The 15868-nt window shown below is 32.7% G+C and overlaps 1 protein-coding gene across 7 annotated transcripts in view; it reads right to left on the bottom strand.

Annotated features, from left to right (window-relative positions):
• Positions 1–417: 417 nt before the first annotated feature.
• CNOT2 (CCR4-NOT transcription complex subunit 2) overlaps positions 418–15868 on the bottom strand; it is a 115981-nt gene continuing 100530 nt past the window's right edge. For all 7 annotated transcript variants that reach the window (XM_082635925.1, XM_082635924.1, XM_082635921.1 and 4 more), the window contains 8 exons: positions 15506–15630; positions 14387–14507; positions 14137–14293; positions 11532–11593; positions 11393–11442; positions 9221–9321; positions 7499–7643; positions 418–1561 (listed from right to left, as the gene is read on the bottom strand). In XM_082635925.1, coding sequence (XP_082492051.1) covers positions 1475–1561; positions 7499–7643; positions 9221–9321; positions 11393–11442; positions 11532–11593; positions 14137–14293; positions 14387–14507; positions 15506–15630 — 848 coding nt within the window. In that variant the 3' untranslated portion in view covers positions 418–1474. The remainder of the gene's footprint in view (positions 1562–7498; positions 7644–9220; positions 9322–11392; positions 11443–11531; positions 11594–14136; positions 14294–14386; positions 14508–15505; positions 15631–15868) is intronic.

Raw genomic sequence — 15868 nt, 5'->3', positions numbered from 1 at the left:
GAAGGGGAAGTCTACCCCACTCCTCCTCTTTGGCTTACCTTAATTTGCACATTACTTCTTTAAGATATATCTCAAAGGTCTAACAAGAAATATCTTATACACTTCTCACAAAAGCAGAGTATTTTGATTGGGTCTCAAGAGTGTTCAGGAAGTTTTACTTCTAATGCTGCCATTATTCATTTAAAAAATATTTTTCTCTGTTCTGAACTTGGTTAATACTAAGAATGTCTACATTTTTAACCTAGAAGTGAAATGGTATATGGTTCCATTAAATAAGCTGTCAAAAGCTGGAAAAAAAAGACTATGTTTTAAATTGTTTAGTCAAACCATTCAGTTGTAAAACTTTAGGTTGTTTTTCCTCTGTTTCTCATGTTGAAGAAATAATTTCACAATTTCAAATCAAAGTCAACACTGCAGTGAGGAGAGCTTTTCTACTTTATTACAAAGAGAAGAAGCCTTTATGTGGTCAGAAAATACAAGATTGATCTTTTTTTCTCTTCCTATGAAACGCTGCTGTTCAAACAGCCAGAGTGAATTGTCTCAGTTCACTTCTTTAAGTCCCATCACATTCACTTGGGTATGGATGTCCTTGGCTGCTGAAAATCTGGCCCTTTAGTGCACAGGGCGACAAAGTCCCCTGACCAGCAGTTCCAGAATGTCCCATTTTCATATATTGCATCCATGCACACCTCCTAAAAATGAGGTACAGCAGGGCAAACATTTTCCAAAATAGATGTCATATATATAATATATACACATTCGTACATACATACCTTTATTCATGTGATGTCCAAAAATTTAAAAAAAATGTACACATTTATTACAAAATCGTAACAAAGACTGGACAGTGTTTTGCTCATTCTGGAAAGATGAAGCTCAGTAATAACACAACCCTGGAAACCATCCAGAGATTGTGGCAATATCTTTCTTCTAAACAGTCATATATTCTTGCGTTAAGCTTGGCGAAACTGCCTTTCAAAAACAGAAGGGGAAGTAAAATGAAGGAAGCAGACCTTGCTCATCTTTCCAAATGAAATACGAGAAGGATCTTCACATAAAAATGCACAAACATTTGTTATTTTATTACCAATAGTGCTACAATGAACAATGCAAATTTTGTGGTCTAATTCTGCTGAGTCTTTTGTGGGTTTTCTTTTTTACATTTTAGAAACTAAACGGTAAACTTCTGTCAGTGTACTTGCTTGTCTTTACAGACCCAAGTCTGTCTGCTGGCAAAAAAGAAAATAAATGAAAAAATTCAGACCCTGCTTGAACTAGAGAAAAACAAATTACAAATTTAGTTGTTGGGCAGCACGTAATTAGTAAGGCAGGACCTCAAATGGTGACCCTTTGCGTAAGCCAATTGCCAGATCCTCAAGGAATTAAAACCAGGGTGCCTGAGCCACATCAGTTCTGCAGTTACGTTGAGTATTGTGCTGAGACAGCCATACCCCAAGAAAAGGGAAGTCTTTTTTTAGAAGGCTTGCTGAGCAGGGTTGTAGTTGAAGGTGGATGGCAGGTGAGGCCGTTCTTCTAATTTGTCATATTCCAGATGGAACTCCTATAAAACCAAATTTAAAAATTTAGATGATTTCCTTTCGTTTGACCTCACATTTTTGTCAAAATATATTTTATTTACTATATGAACAAATAAAATAACTACAGGTATGAGAATGAACAGAGATATTAACTCTTTTTCCCGCTAAGTAAAATATAGCTTGAAGAAAAATAATATGCTGTAGTTTCTATCTGATAAGTATAAAAATGTAGACTTTCTGCATAAAAGCCAGAGACTAGTCATGAACATTTATTTTATGACACAGAAATTCTATGCATTTTATTTTGCTCAAAAATAAGTTTGAAGGGAGCAATTACTATATCACTAATAAAAAGCATTGAAAATTATAGGATATTTAAAGTAAAGCTACCTTCAGTGAAGTATAAAACTTAAAACTTTACTTTTTTTTTCCATGAAAAAAGTTTAGAAATAAAGGCTTTTCCAATTTGTCTTATCACATGCTTTTTAAAAAAAGCAAACAAAGTTATTCTAAACTTGTTACCTCGGGAAAACAATGAACTTAAAACTCACACATCTCCAGACTTCCCATTTCACAAACCCAAAACCCTGAAAAGATGTAACTGACACCCCAAACTAGACAGTGGTTTTGCTGTAGGCACATCTGAAGATGAACTATATAGCTCATTTTAATTAAACTTTCAAAACACTACATGAATTTTAAAATTTAAGAATGGTGAAGCAAATTCTTCATGATACTCCCCCAAGATCAAGAGTGCAGAATATGACTCTGTATATTAAAAAAAAGCAAACCAAAAACATACCTTTTTAAATCCAAAACCTAGAGGTTCGAAAATTACTAATTCTACAACCTGAATTCAAGTAGCACAAACTATCTCAGTCTTAATCCCATTTAAAACACTATGAACCATAATATGTATTATGTACTAAAGAAAGCCAACAAGTAATGTTAGTACCGTGGCTTAACATATTTCACCTTATCTGTCTTATTTCAAATTAATCCCACAGTAGATGTTTCCATTATTAAGTGAAAATTCCATTATTAAATTAAAACCTAGGTCATGATTAAATTTTGAGATATAAAACCAAGTATTTAGAATTTAAGGATATTACAATAACAATTACAGAAATAGCAGGTATAATTTATCAGAAGCCTAATATGTGTCAAAACTAGAGACAAAGCTAAGTTTATTCTCATCTTTCTAAGTCTGTAAAGTAGATATCGTTATCTTCATTTTTGCATTGGAGGAAAATGAGGCTCACAAGTAACTTGCCCAAGTCATACAATAAATGGCAGATCTAGGATTAGGATCCAGGTCTGTAGTACACCAAAGCACAAGATTTTTCTAGTATAACACGTTATTTTTAATATTTTTAGCCCAAGGTCCAAAACCAGAACTACTTAATTACACCCCTATCCATAAATAATGTTGAAAAAATTCAGTCCACTGACAAATGTTGATAAAGAAGGCACCCTGTGATGACTTTTAAAAAGTTCACTTTAGAGTTAACTAAGGCACAGAGCTTCTTTGCTTATCAGTAAAAACTAGCAAACACCAGAATCACCATCACAATCACCATAGCCTCCTTAATGCATTGTGTAGGCACCTCTCCCTCTTTCCCTACTCTGTCCAGGCTTTAAAAGAATTTTATTGCCTGGCTGAAGATAAATATCTATATTAGTAGAGGAAGTATCTTCTTGCTGTAGCATTCTTTTATTAAAATTGGCTAATTTTAGTTCTAAAATATGTGTAGTTATTGGGTAAAAAGTCTATTTGTAACTGACAAATCATATACTCCACTAACATATTTATATAAATTAAAATTTTCTTCAATTGTCTTATCCTCATCATTGTGCACTGGTAAACTACACTGTATAATCAGAATTTAACCTAGAGTAACTTCATCAATGCACACATTCCCCCCGGCTAAATATTAAAAAAAAAAAAAAAAGATCAGTTTAAACTTAGGGAGCATAAATATTTTAATATGATAATTAAGAAAATCTCAAAGACCTTATATATCAGATTCAGAATCAAACTTTGTCTCCTATTTTTTAAAATCATTTTTTTCTCTTCTATGTATTTTCATTCTTCTTGAAAGACATAAAGCTTACAATCTCTTTGTTCCCTAACTCTGATTACTGATAGTATCTTTTTTACATGTTTATGTTATATGTACACACACAACACATACCACACACACACCTTTGTATAATCTGTAGGGGCAAGAAGTGTGTCTGTTTTGTTTATCACTACCTACTACTGAGAATACTACTGAGCTGCCAGGCTCCCAGAGGGTGTGTAATTAATAGCTGATGAATCAATGAACACATGTTTTTCTTCATTTGTTTTAGGAACAGAACACTTAAATTTTTTAAATATTCAAAGATAAGGTATTAGAAGTTCTATGTATATATTTGCTTTAATGGAGAAAAGATTTTTAGATTACAGTTTAATGGTTTAAAGGCTAGAAAGAGTTCTAGGTATAAAAAATCACATTTATAGCAGGTTATGATATGATAAAGAATCCTAAGCATTAAAAATCCTATTCAGTGTTGGACCCACAAGGTGAAGTCAGACTGAAAGAGTTGTGAAACTTTTAAGTCTTTAGTTTGAGAAAGCTACTGATAATGGGGGGGGGGGGGACTTCTATCACCTAAAAATTCTCTGTGGATAAAATTATTTTAAAAATCTTACTCATTGAGACTATATATACTATAACAAATTTTTAAATTAATGGGATAGTGAATTATTCTAGCTAAATTTCATATAGGATAGACCACAAAGTCTGCTGACAAATCAAGATTATCTAAAAGAGAATAAGCAAATACAGTGTCAAAATTTTTATGTACATACATTATTGACATACAGGAAATTCTTTATATAAATAATGGGATGAATCCTAGAACTCACAGAATTTTTAGGGGATAAGGAATACTTCTGATTTAAATAATCTAGTCCCTTACTTAAAATTACACTTCTTCAATTCTCTGAAAATATTAAGTTATTAGCAAAAGTGAAAGAAAGAACCTCATACAAGTGAGATTAAAGACCTGATTATGGTCTAGATCAGGTCAATACTTTTCAATGATATCATGATAACATCAAACTATTACTTATAATACTAATTCATACTGAAGGCTTCTTATGAGTTGAAGCTATTAAATGCATGTTCTTTACCTGTGAATAATAAACCACAACCACTTTACAGATGGGGACTTTGACTTGGGACATGGCACGTCAATGGATTTTCTGTAGTGTGATGAAGTCTGTTAATAAATATACTATGGAACTAAATTTCTTAATTCCTAATCCAATTTCTGGAAAAACACTGAAAACATCCTTAAAAAACAAAACAAACAAAAACTCAGAAGCCTTTGTGAAAAGTTTATTCTGTGAATATAACACAACTTAAAAGTTTTAAGTCCATGAATTCTTTAAATATGATCAAAAGAAGTGAGCTGCATATTAATACTTGATAGAAACCAATATTTCTGCTTGCTTTCATCACTATGAAATGTTTGCGTTCATCACTATGAAAATAATTTTGTTGAAGAGTATCAGCACAAGTGGCCAGTAAGTTACCTTAAGATTTTTCAAAAATAGTTTAATAATAATATTTCTCAATTTTTATTTTCCAACTTCACAGCTAAAAATTTTAAAGGTAAAAGTTAAGACAAAAGCTCAACTGTACATAGGAGAGATCAGATAAAATTAGGTAAAATTATTACTTTATGCACGCACGCATGCACACACACACACACAATTTTCTTTAACATGACATTTACCTGACTGAGGAATTGCTTTTGTGGGAAATTAGGGGCCTTATTAATGTTCAAGTTGTTTCTGAATATTTAATTTTATGGGGAGAACTTAGTTCTGGGAAACTGATTTTTTTCACTTAAGTTGATTTCTTCACAGATACCAAACTAAAACTGAACTAAAATTACACATCTATCTGTTATTGCAAATACCTATTTCTTTTTGTACATATGTTTGGAATAATTTATGATGATATTGAGCAAAAAGCTTCAACTGAATAGAGAAAACTTCAGTTATTTACTATTAGAATTTTTCCCTTCCAAAGATACTCATTCTCTCCTGAAGAACCAGGTTCTCAAACTATGAAGCCAAAGACCAGCATGATCACTGGCATCACTTGGGAAGTTGCTAGCAATGCAAATCCTCAGGTCCCATCCACAGACTTGCTGAACCAGAAACAATGTAGGTATGACCCAGCAATTTGTGTTTTAACATGGCCTCCAGGTAATTCTGATGCAAGCTAAAGTTTGAGAACCACTGACCTAACCTAACAATAATCAGAATTTTTCCATCTTGGAAGAACAGTAACAAGCTGTAATAATGATGATAAAAACAACAGCAACAAACTACCACAACTACTCTCCTATATCAAATACCCAATATATGCCAAGCACTGTACTCAGTGTATATGTGTGCCTGTGTAATATCAATTAAGCTACGTGATAAATCAGGAGGCAAAAATCATTTTGATTTAAAAGATAAGGAAGCAGACATGGAAAGGAAACTTATACAAGGTCAAAGTATGAATAGAAGAAACAGGAGTTAATTTCAAATCCTGATACAAAAAACTAAGATTTTCTACTTTTCTACTACATTTCTTAAAGAACAGGTAACATAACATACAAAATGTCCTGTATACTATTTGTAATTAATTACTTATTATTTCATGGATCTACCTTTTAAAGTCAAGACATGCATATTAATTAGAATTGTTAAAATAACTCAAATACAGTGTAGGGTGGTACACAGACTTGGTCTGAGAAGCAATGACATTTACCATTAGAGAAACACGCAAAAGTAATAATAAAAAAAGATTTAACCTTTTGTATGTGTCTTCTTTTGGGCGTTTTTGTTGGGCTCATCCTTTCTATTTCTTTTTCATGTTTTATATGAAGTCTTCTTGTGATATAAAATTTTGTAATAATTATCTGGTAAGCATTTTACACTATCTTTTAAAAATGTTTTACTCTTTTATCAGTTTAGTAAAGCTGATTAAAAAAAAAAAAACCAAAAACCCCCAAGCCAACAACTAAAAAATTATCCAATGAACTGTCAAGAAATATTTTTTTTCTGTTTAAATTTAATAAAACCAACAAAACTAACTCTTTAGTTTTTAATCCTAAGACTCATCAATGGAAAAGGCATTCAGAGAAATACTGGAGTTATGAAATCAGATAATGTGAGTTATATTTTCTTCTAGGTAGACTAAGTACATACATAAGGAACTAAACACAAATGTGTAACATGCTATGACACTGATGCAAACTGTTCACATGGGACAGTTAGAAAGGTGTTTTTGTGAGGAAAAGTTGCAAACCAAAGCAACTTTTTCCACTGGCCTCTTTCTCCAAATATTCAGCATACTAGTCAAAGGAACAATCATGATTAATGCTTGTGATTTTCTTTCTTTATATCACTTGCAAATAAAAACTCAAGCACATTTCCTGGAAAGAGTGCAAGTGTTTAAAAAGCCTATATACTGGTTTTATATGAAAAAATATATATATTATATAAAAAAATATATAAAAATATATTTATACTGGTTTTAGGAAAAATCTCATATTTGTTTAAAGTAATAATAATATAAGAATACATGAACGGGATTGCAAGAGGGTATCTTTATTTTACAACTGAGTAGACACAAAAATATTTCAAGTGCTACCAAGGCTTGTGAAAAATTACAAAATTTCTTACCAAATTCAATCATTTTCCTGAACTACAGGTAAAATGAACTGTTTCCAGATACTCTCCTAGAGTTTCAATCAAGCCAAGGGGGTGGAGACCTTTTAAAAGACTCAGCAAATATCTGGCACATTATTGGAATGGATGTACTGGTACATAGAAACAGATAAAAGAGGACACTTCTTTTTAAAATCTAGATTTATAGTTACACATTTGCACATGGAAAAAAATATACCTTAGCTACTTTCCTCCAGTTAAGACAGTCAAAGAAGTAATATGTTCCCCTCTCATATGTATTGGTTTTCATTGTTGGCTCCATGCCCGGTGCCCTGGTAATCCATACTCGTTCTTCTTTGTGGTATCTCCAATCACGGTTAAAACTTCAATTTTTAAGAGAAAAAGACAATTAATTTTTTCCTGTGGCTCACATCAAACATTTTCTACATTTTGTAAAACATTTTTCAGAAAATAGGCACACATAAAATATATAAATATTGATGCTTCTTTTCCCTGATTTTTATTGTTATTAAATACAACCTAGTAAAATAAATATAGGAAAAGACTTTCTTAATTTGCCCAAAAACCACACTCTTTAATTAACACACACATCTTTATTTTACTGAAGAAATTTTTTATGCAAACAAAACGAGATCTTAAAAGCTCTATGAGCAATGTGATAAAAACTTTGGCAGACCAAAGATCACTGTGTTCCAGAAACTTCACTCCTTTCTCGTTCTTCTTAATATTCAATAGAAATTAAGATACCTATTAAAACAAACAAAACCCCCAACTATTTGTATTATTTTGTAAGAAACTAAATACAAAGCCTATTTGAATTAACTACATAAATTCACATAAAATTTGTAACTATGCTGAAAAACCTCCATGCAAACAAATACCTTCCTATCAATACAATGAGGGGTTATTTTAGACATATATTTTATTTTAGTCACATATTTTATATATATTTATATATTTTTAGTCATAAATAAGATATGAGACAGAACTGCCAGTGATGAATGAATGATGACTGATGAATTTATTTACTTATGAATAAATTAAAAGGAACAGGTAACAATTCCTATCTTACAAAAAATGAGGGAAAACATGGAAAAAAACATTCTCAATTGAGAAATAAAAAACAATTTATTATCAACACAGTGAATTTTACATTTTAAAGTATCTGATCCAAGGCCATTTATAGAAATGTTATTAGGAATATTATAAAATACTTATTAAATCTATAATAAGGTCTCCCAATCATTACATCGTAAGTTTTTAGTAACAATTCACTCCACAGTAAACATGATTAATAGAATAGTCTATTGGTAACAAAATGTTACCACCTGGACATATAAAAAATGACACAAAATTTTTATTCTCAGAGCATCAGGTAAAAACAAAAATGCTCAGAAAAACAATGTATTCAATGGACCAATTTCTTAAGACTAATTTATTTAAGTTGGCCAATAGGCTTCTGATAATGAATGTGGACTTTATCAGTATTTCAAAATACACAACAAATATGCACAGTGCCTTGCCCATATAATGCTCAATAAATATTTCTTAAATGATGAAATTCACTGGCATTAACATATGTGGTTCCACAAGGAGTAAGATGAACCACAGTTATGAACCATACCGTATACTTCATTTTTATAAAAATTAGATTCATCACACCCATGAATCAACTTGATTCTGTCTTCTTATACATTTACAGTTATTTAAGTTTGAAATTGTTTTTATGTATACAGTGATTATGAAGACATGGTAATATAAGGTTTCAATCTAAACTAATTTTTACTAAATATAAAAAACTTAGATTTCTTGATGAAGAAATATTTCCACTTTAAAAACAAAGACAAAAACTATAGCCACCATCATTTTAAAAAAGAAGTTTTTAGAATAGACAATATCCACTATAATACAAAAGTTTTTAAAAATACTTTGAACATACAGCTCTACTGCAGCTAAAAGTTGTAATACGTCTCCTCCATTCATGTAATAGAGATAGAAGAGAAGGTCTTCTCCGTATCGACCAAGTTTTATTGCAGCCAGCTGGAAAAGAAATAAATTATTCTGAAATGTAAAATGAGCTTGAAAATCCTAACATATAATTGATTGCACTAAAGTAAAAATGGAAAGGTAAAACAGAAGCCCCTCTTTGTAGCAGACAACTGTTATTACATGATTACAGAGGTACAGTTATATAATTCTAAAGGGAAGTTTCATCATTTAAATGACTAAAGTCATTTAATAATTATTTCTGATACATTTATTTTAGGTACTAATAGGGGAAAAAAAGCTAAATAAAAACTTCTAAGCAAGACCTAACGCTGTCTTACTCGAGGTGTTTATTAATACTCAATGTGGCAATAGTGGAACACTGTGCTGCTCAGAAATGCAGGACTTAACATTCAAGTCTTAGTTTCATTACTTACTAATATGACCATATCCAAGTTATTTAATGTCTCTGAACTTTCAGTTATAAAATGTAGCCAATGATACCTATAAGGATTACTAAAAATGTAAATGAAATTAAGTGACAATGTGAATGCACCTTCTGTAGAGTGCCTCACAGAAGACTTAAAAGAAATAGTAACTGAAATCTACATCTGACAGTGATTCACAAATCGATCACGTATTTTTAGCAAATCACAGTTAAGTACAAAAATCATAAAGGGATAGTTCTTTGTTTAAATGGATGACGAAAAGATGACTGCTTTACATGTCTCTCCACAAAGCAGAAACAAAACTGCCTACCAAACTATCAAACACAAGTTCAAATAGTCTCAAATTCTCACAGTAAGACAAATCTTTATTAAAAGCTCACTGAAATGAAAACATTCTTCTCTTTACCTAGTCCTGTATCTAAATGTTTAACTGTTGTTACACACTCTCTGAATGTTATTTTTCTCTCCATTCATATTATCCCCATTCAGGCAGCAGTCTTGAATGTGACAAATTCTCCTAAATTACTATTTCTTAAGCTGGCATAAGAAAAGGTTCTGGAACCCTCAGATAATTGGAGCAAAAAATGAGTGCTATGGTGGAGGTGGCAGCAAATCATATAGTCCACAGACAGAAAAAACTAGCTCTATCTCGTACTTCTTGTCTTCCATCTACTCAAACATTAAAAGACATGTCGAGAAATACGTGTTTATCTCTTTAGTTGCCTGTCCACAACATCAACAACCGTGTTTGGCTACACAACTGCATGGCACAGACGCAGAACGCTGTCATTTATATATATTTATATTATACATATTTATGCACGTAAGTATAACACAAATATATCATTTTTAACAAACTGTATCTATCCTTTCACATAACCAAAATCTAGATACCATTCTAACAAAATTGAACTCTCAATGCTTTCCCCTAAAGCAGAAGTGTTGTTTTCTTTCTCAGGAAAAAAAAAGATTAAAGTTCTAATCTGTTAATATTACTTTGTAAGTAGAAATTCACGTAATTAAAACATAGAAAAAGATTACATAAAAAAGTCAAAGATTACAGTTTTAAAATATATATTTTTTCATTAAAAACATTTTATCTGGGCTTCCCTGGTGGCACAGTGGTTGAGAGTCCACCTGCCGATGCAGGGGACACGGGTTCGTGCCCCGGTCCGGGAGGATCCCACATGCCGTGGAGCGGCTGGGCCTGTGAGCCATGGCAGCAGAGCCTGTGCGTCTGGAGCCTGTGCTCCGCAACGGGAGAGGCCACAACAGTGAGAGGCCCGTGTACGGCAAAAAAAAAAAAACCCAAAAAACAAAAAAGAAACATTTTATCTGTAAACATAAAATGAGAATATCAGAAGGAAATTCATCAAATTTTCCAAGTTACTTTATTCCCATCAACTGTGGTTATGATTGTACCCTATCACTAATAACTGTAAGAAAGATTTTACTGGTCCTAACATTGTTTTTAAAATATTTAAAAAATATAACCCAGACCTCATCAAAACACAGGATTATAAACAAAAATAGAAATTAAACTGTTACATATAACTGAATGGACATACCCCTGAGACCACTGCTAAATATTTCAAAAATATTATGCTGTCTGAACTGCAAAACAGCACCTGAAAATAGATAAGTTCATGCTGAGTAGAATAATAAACTACACTCACCTTATCCCTAATGTGAATGTTCGTTAAGTACTCAGATGGAACATGGAAGTCTGGATAATAAAATGAAAAAAGCCTTATTAACTGATTCTCAGTTACAAATATATTTTTTAAAGGTCTGAACAAAAATAGATTCTCCTACCTATGTCTTGAGGTCGACAAGGTGAAGATGCCCAGGGTGATGCAAATTTGGGGTAGAGATTTCTGAATAAGGGAGAAAAAAACCATTCTGAAGTCCAAAGTAGAAAAAGAGATTTCTAATTTTATTTCAGCAAATTAGGAAAAACAATGACTTCAAATGTAAAATGAGCATCTTTAAATTTCTAATATCTTTTCTTGGTTTTACTATGACTTATACAGCAGGAAACCAAAACAAGGTTAAAAAAACATACATACATACACACACATATCTGTATATGAATTATTACTTCAACTCAGAATGCTTTAAATTCATTGATACAATGAATTAAAGTACTATTACTTTCCCAATTATGGCCAGAGAAAAAATATCAGCAATTATTAAAAACCAAAGCTCAAATTCAGCAAACATTTACTGAGTATCTATTATTATATGCCTGGCACTAGCATGCTTATACATCAGCAAACATAACAAAGATCACTGACAACGTGAAACTTACTTTCTGGTTGAAGATGGTGGATTGGGAGGGAGGCAGACAAAAACAATTTACATAATACATAAATAATATTCCATATTAGTGGTGGGGTAGGGAGGGAAGATTAGTTGCATAATTAAATAGGGTAGTCAGGTTAGGGCACATTTAGAAGGTCACGTTTGAACAAAGATTTGAAGGATATGAGGGAGATAACCATATCTGTTATCTGGTAGAAAACTACTGTAGTCAGGGAACTGCTAGAGCAACTAATGCAGAGTTATGATTGACATGTCTGACGTACAGCAAGAAGGCTAGTGAAACTGGAACAGGGTGAACAAAGGGAGAAGACGTTAAGGTGTAGGTAGAGGAGAGACACAGATCATGCCTGTACAGATTAGTAGGACTATCAAGATTTTGGGTTTTTAATCATAATAAAACTGCAAAACCTTACTGTGTATTGAGCAGAGAATGAACTTATTCAAAAAGGATTGTCCTGGCTGTCATATGAACAGAAGATTATAAGGGGCAAAGGGAGAATCAGGGACACCTGGTGATTGGCTAATGGAGTAATCCAGGCAAGAGAAGATGGTGATTCAAACCAGGGTGGGAGCAGTTAAAGGTAGTGAGAAACAGTGGTTAGGACTTGGTGCTCTCACTGCCAGGGCCCTCAGGATCCTTGGTGGGGAACTAAGATTCCACAAGCTGCAAAGTACAGCCAAAAAAAAAAAAAAAAAGGTGAGAAATAATGTAGCAATGATTCCACTTTGTCAGACGTTACTGACTGGTTAAGAAGTTCCCAAAAGTAACTGCTGAATTTAATGACACAAAAGCAGTTTTAGTAAAGTGGTGAGGGCAAAATCCTAAATGAAATGGGTTTAACAGAGAATAGGACAAATAGGAGATACAAAGATGGCTCTCCTGAGGAGTTTTGCTCCAAAGGAGAATAAAGAAATGGGGGGGGGGGCAATAACTTATAGAATAAGCTGGATCAAGAGAAGGTATCTGTTAACATGGAAGAAGTAACAGCGTATTTGTATGCTGATGGAAATGATGCAACAAAGTGCAAAAAATTGTTAGATCCATATCTTTGAGTTTTCAAAGGTTTTAGGTAGAAAGCATGGATCAGCTATGGCAACAGGGTGGAAGACAAGAGTAAGGTAGGTGCAGATGGTTGTAGGTGACTGATTTCATGGCAGGACTACACTGACACTCTTCTGATTGCTTCCTTCGTTCTTAGTAAAGTAGAAATAAAAAGCAAGGTCACCATCTGACACTAAGCACAGGGGAAAAGGTATTAGGGGTTTGAAGAGGCAAGTGTAAAACAGCTGCACAAGAGAACAAAAGAATGAATGGAGTAAGCATGCCAGCTTGATTATGGCTGGCAGAATTAAGGGCTCATTCTTGAGGTTCCTGGCCATGAATCTGAAGTGAGACCAGGCAATGAAGTTGTGTATTTTTCTCTAGCCAGGCTTAGTAGCACAGGTTAAGAGTGGAATAGGTAGATATAACCAGGGTTGTAGTTTTTGCCAAGCAAGTATGACAAAGCAAGAGAGGGGCAAAGCAGTCAGGGGTATATGTAAACAAGCAAATCATGACTGCCCACAGAATTTAACTGGAGAAGAAGGAAGTGAATTCATCTAAGGGGAAGAGAGACAGGGATGTTGAGGAACAGTAAAAAGGTACAAGAATCAGTGGGATGAAGGTCCCAATGGAATCTAATGATTACAGGAGCCCGAAGAAGAGGGAGAGAAATGAAAACAGGAAGTGGCATCGCAGCACAATCTTACAGAGAAACTGAGGTTACCAAAAATGACGAAGTCAAAGGGATGACTAAAGAAGTGAGCAGCTGAGGTATGATGAAGGGTAAGATTTTTGGAGGAGAGAAATTCAAGAAGCTGGGATTTCAGGATTTAGGAAAGACCATATATGTGTATACTGAAACTGCTAAATTATAAGAGGAATATTACTATAAAGTGAGAGTGATCCAGGAACTAATATAAGAGGGAATGACCCAAAGAGTCAGCAAATACCAGCAACAATGAGTGGCAGCAGATGATATAATTTGCAGACATAAAATTAAAAGCTGCAGGGAGGTACTATACACAAATGTAGGGAGAAAAGAAAGAAACTTACTCAGGAGAGTTCAGATTGAGGCCTAATGTTGTTAAGTCACTTCCTAATGCAAGATGTACCATTCCTGGGTCTGTCTCTGCTGCCCTGATAAATGTTAACAGGCCAATCATTCCAAACTGGTCTGTCACCATCCCTTGGGGAATGTTAGTAACCCGACCTGGATAAGAAAAACATAGTCATTTTTATCTTCGAGGAAAAAGTAAAAAAAGTGAATTCTATAATATCTTTGATATATTTTATAGAGTCCCACCATCAGGCAACACCTGGATCCCTTTTTTCTGCTGGTTATTATTTTGTGTTGTTGAACTTTTATCTCCGGGGAATTTGGGCCCATCTGTACTTGAAGTTGTCTTGCCAGATGTATTCAAATTCTAACATGAAAAAAATTAAATGTGACATTAAAATTTGTTATGTGTAAAAATTTCAAGTTCATATACTAGTACTTTTCTATTCATTTTTTATTACATTTAAGTTGGTAGTAAATTATTACCTGTTTTTCAAGTTCTACATGAAATTTTTTGTTTCCACAACTGTGCCATGGTATACAAATAAATCCTGCATTGTACGTATTTGAGTACTTAAAGGACAAGAAATATATGGAAAATATACTTATTTATCTCAGATCTTCAGTCACAGACAAAAAAACCCTCTCTATCTCAGAACTTTTCGTTTTGGGATACACTTGAAGTTACACTCCTCAATATTAGTATTTTTAGAAGTATATTTTAGAAGTATATTTAGAAGACAAACTAAATAGTACATTACCTAAAATATCACCATAAAAACCTCCAAGATAAGTTAGAAAATATAAACTTTTTATTTTTTAAATTATGAACTTTTAAAATTCATATTTAATTCTTACCAATAATCTTCTTTTATCAATTATTTTAACAATATACAACCATCACACACACACAAAAAGCTATTTTCAGTGAAATGTAGAAGAAATAAACACACTCGTTAAGTCAGAAAGAGGAAGCTGGGTTGGCTGAATCAACACAGGAATAAAAATGTGTATAAAGATTCTTCAAGGAGAAAACTTACTCAAGAAAAACACAGCTCCTTAGAAGGCTATAATATCAAACTTCATGGGATCCAGCTGACAGGGACTACAATAAAAGTCTAAATTAACTCTGAGAAGTTCAACAGAAATTTGCAAACCTATATGAAATAGGGAAAAAAATAGGCTATCTTCTAAGTTATAAAGGTTTTCCACATTCTTCAGAAGTTAGATTATTACAGATATTCAAGATAAACAATTTCATAGTAGTACTTAATAAGTCCTTAATATATAGTATAAAACTGTTAATATAACAAATCTGAAGGGAAAAAACTATATAATTCACATACATAATTCTCAGTTACTTACAGATTTACTGTCATCATTACTTGATGTTGGATCTTTATAACTGGAACCAGGTAACGCTGGAAAATCTTCATTGTGTATTGAGAAGTCCTGGGATTGCTCATTTGCTGGTTTTGTTACCATTCCAACTATGTAATGAAAATAATCCAGAGAATTGCAATTGATATTTATGATATTTTGCTACAAATTATAAAAAGTTAACTTTTCTCACAATAATATACCAAAAGGATTTTTAAATTACGCTATGAAAGCACACTTCAAAAAATTGGTGTTCTGGGTAACAATGAATAACTAAATTCTTATATACTGATAAATAACTAAATATATAAAATAATACAAGGGAAATAAGTGGTAATCCTATAATTC

Source organism: Mesoplodon mirus, assembly GCF_964341445.2.
Source record: "Mesoplodon mirus genome assembly, chromosome: 11".
Lineage (NCBI taxonomy): Eukaryota > Metazoa > Chordata > Mammalia > Artiodactyla > Ziphiidae > Mesoplodon > Mesoplodon mirus.
Note: the sequence above shows the minus strand (reverse complement) of the source record. Positions and strands in the feature narration are given on the sequence as shown.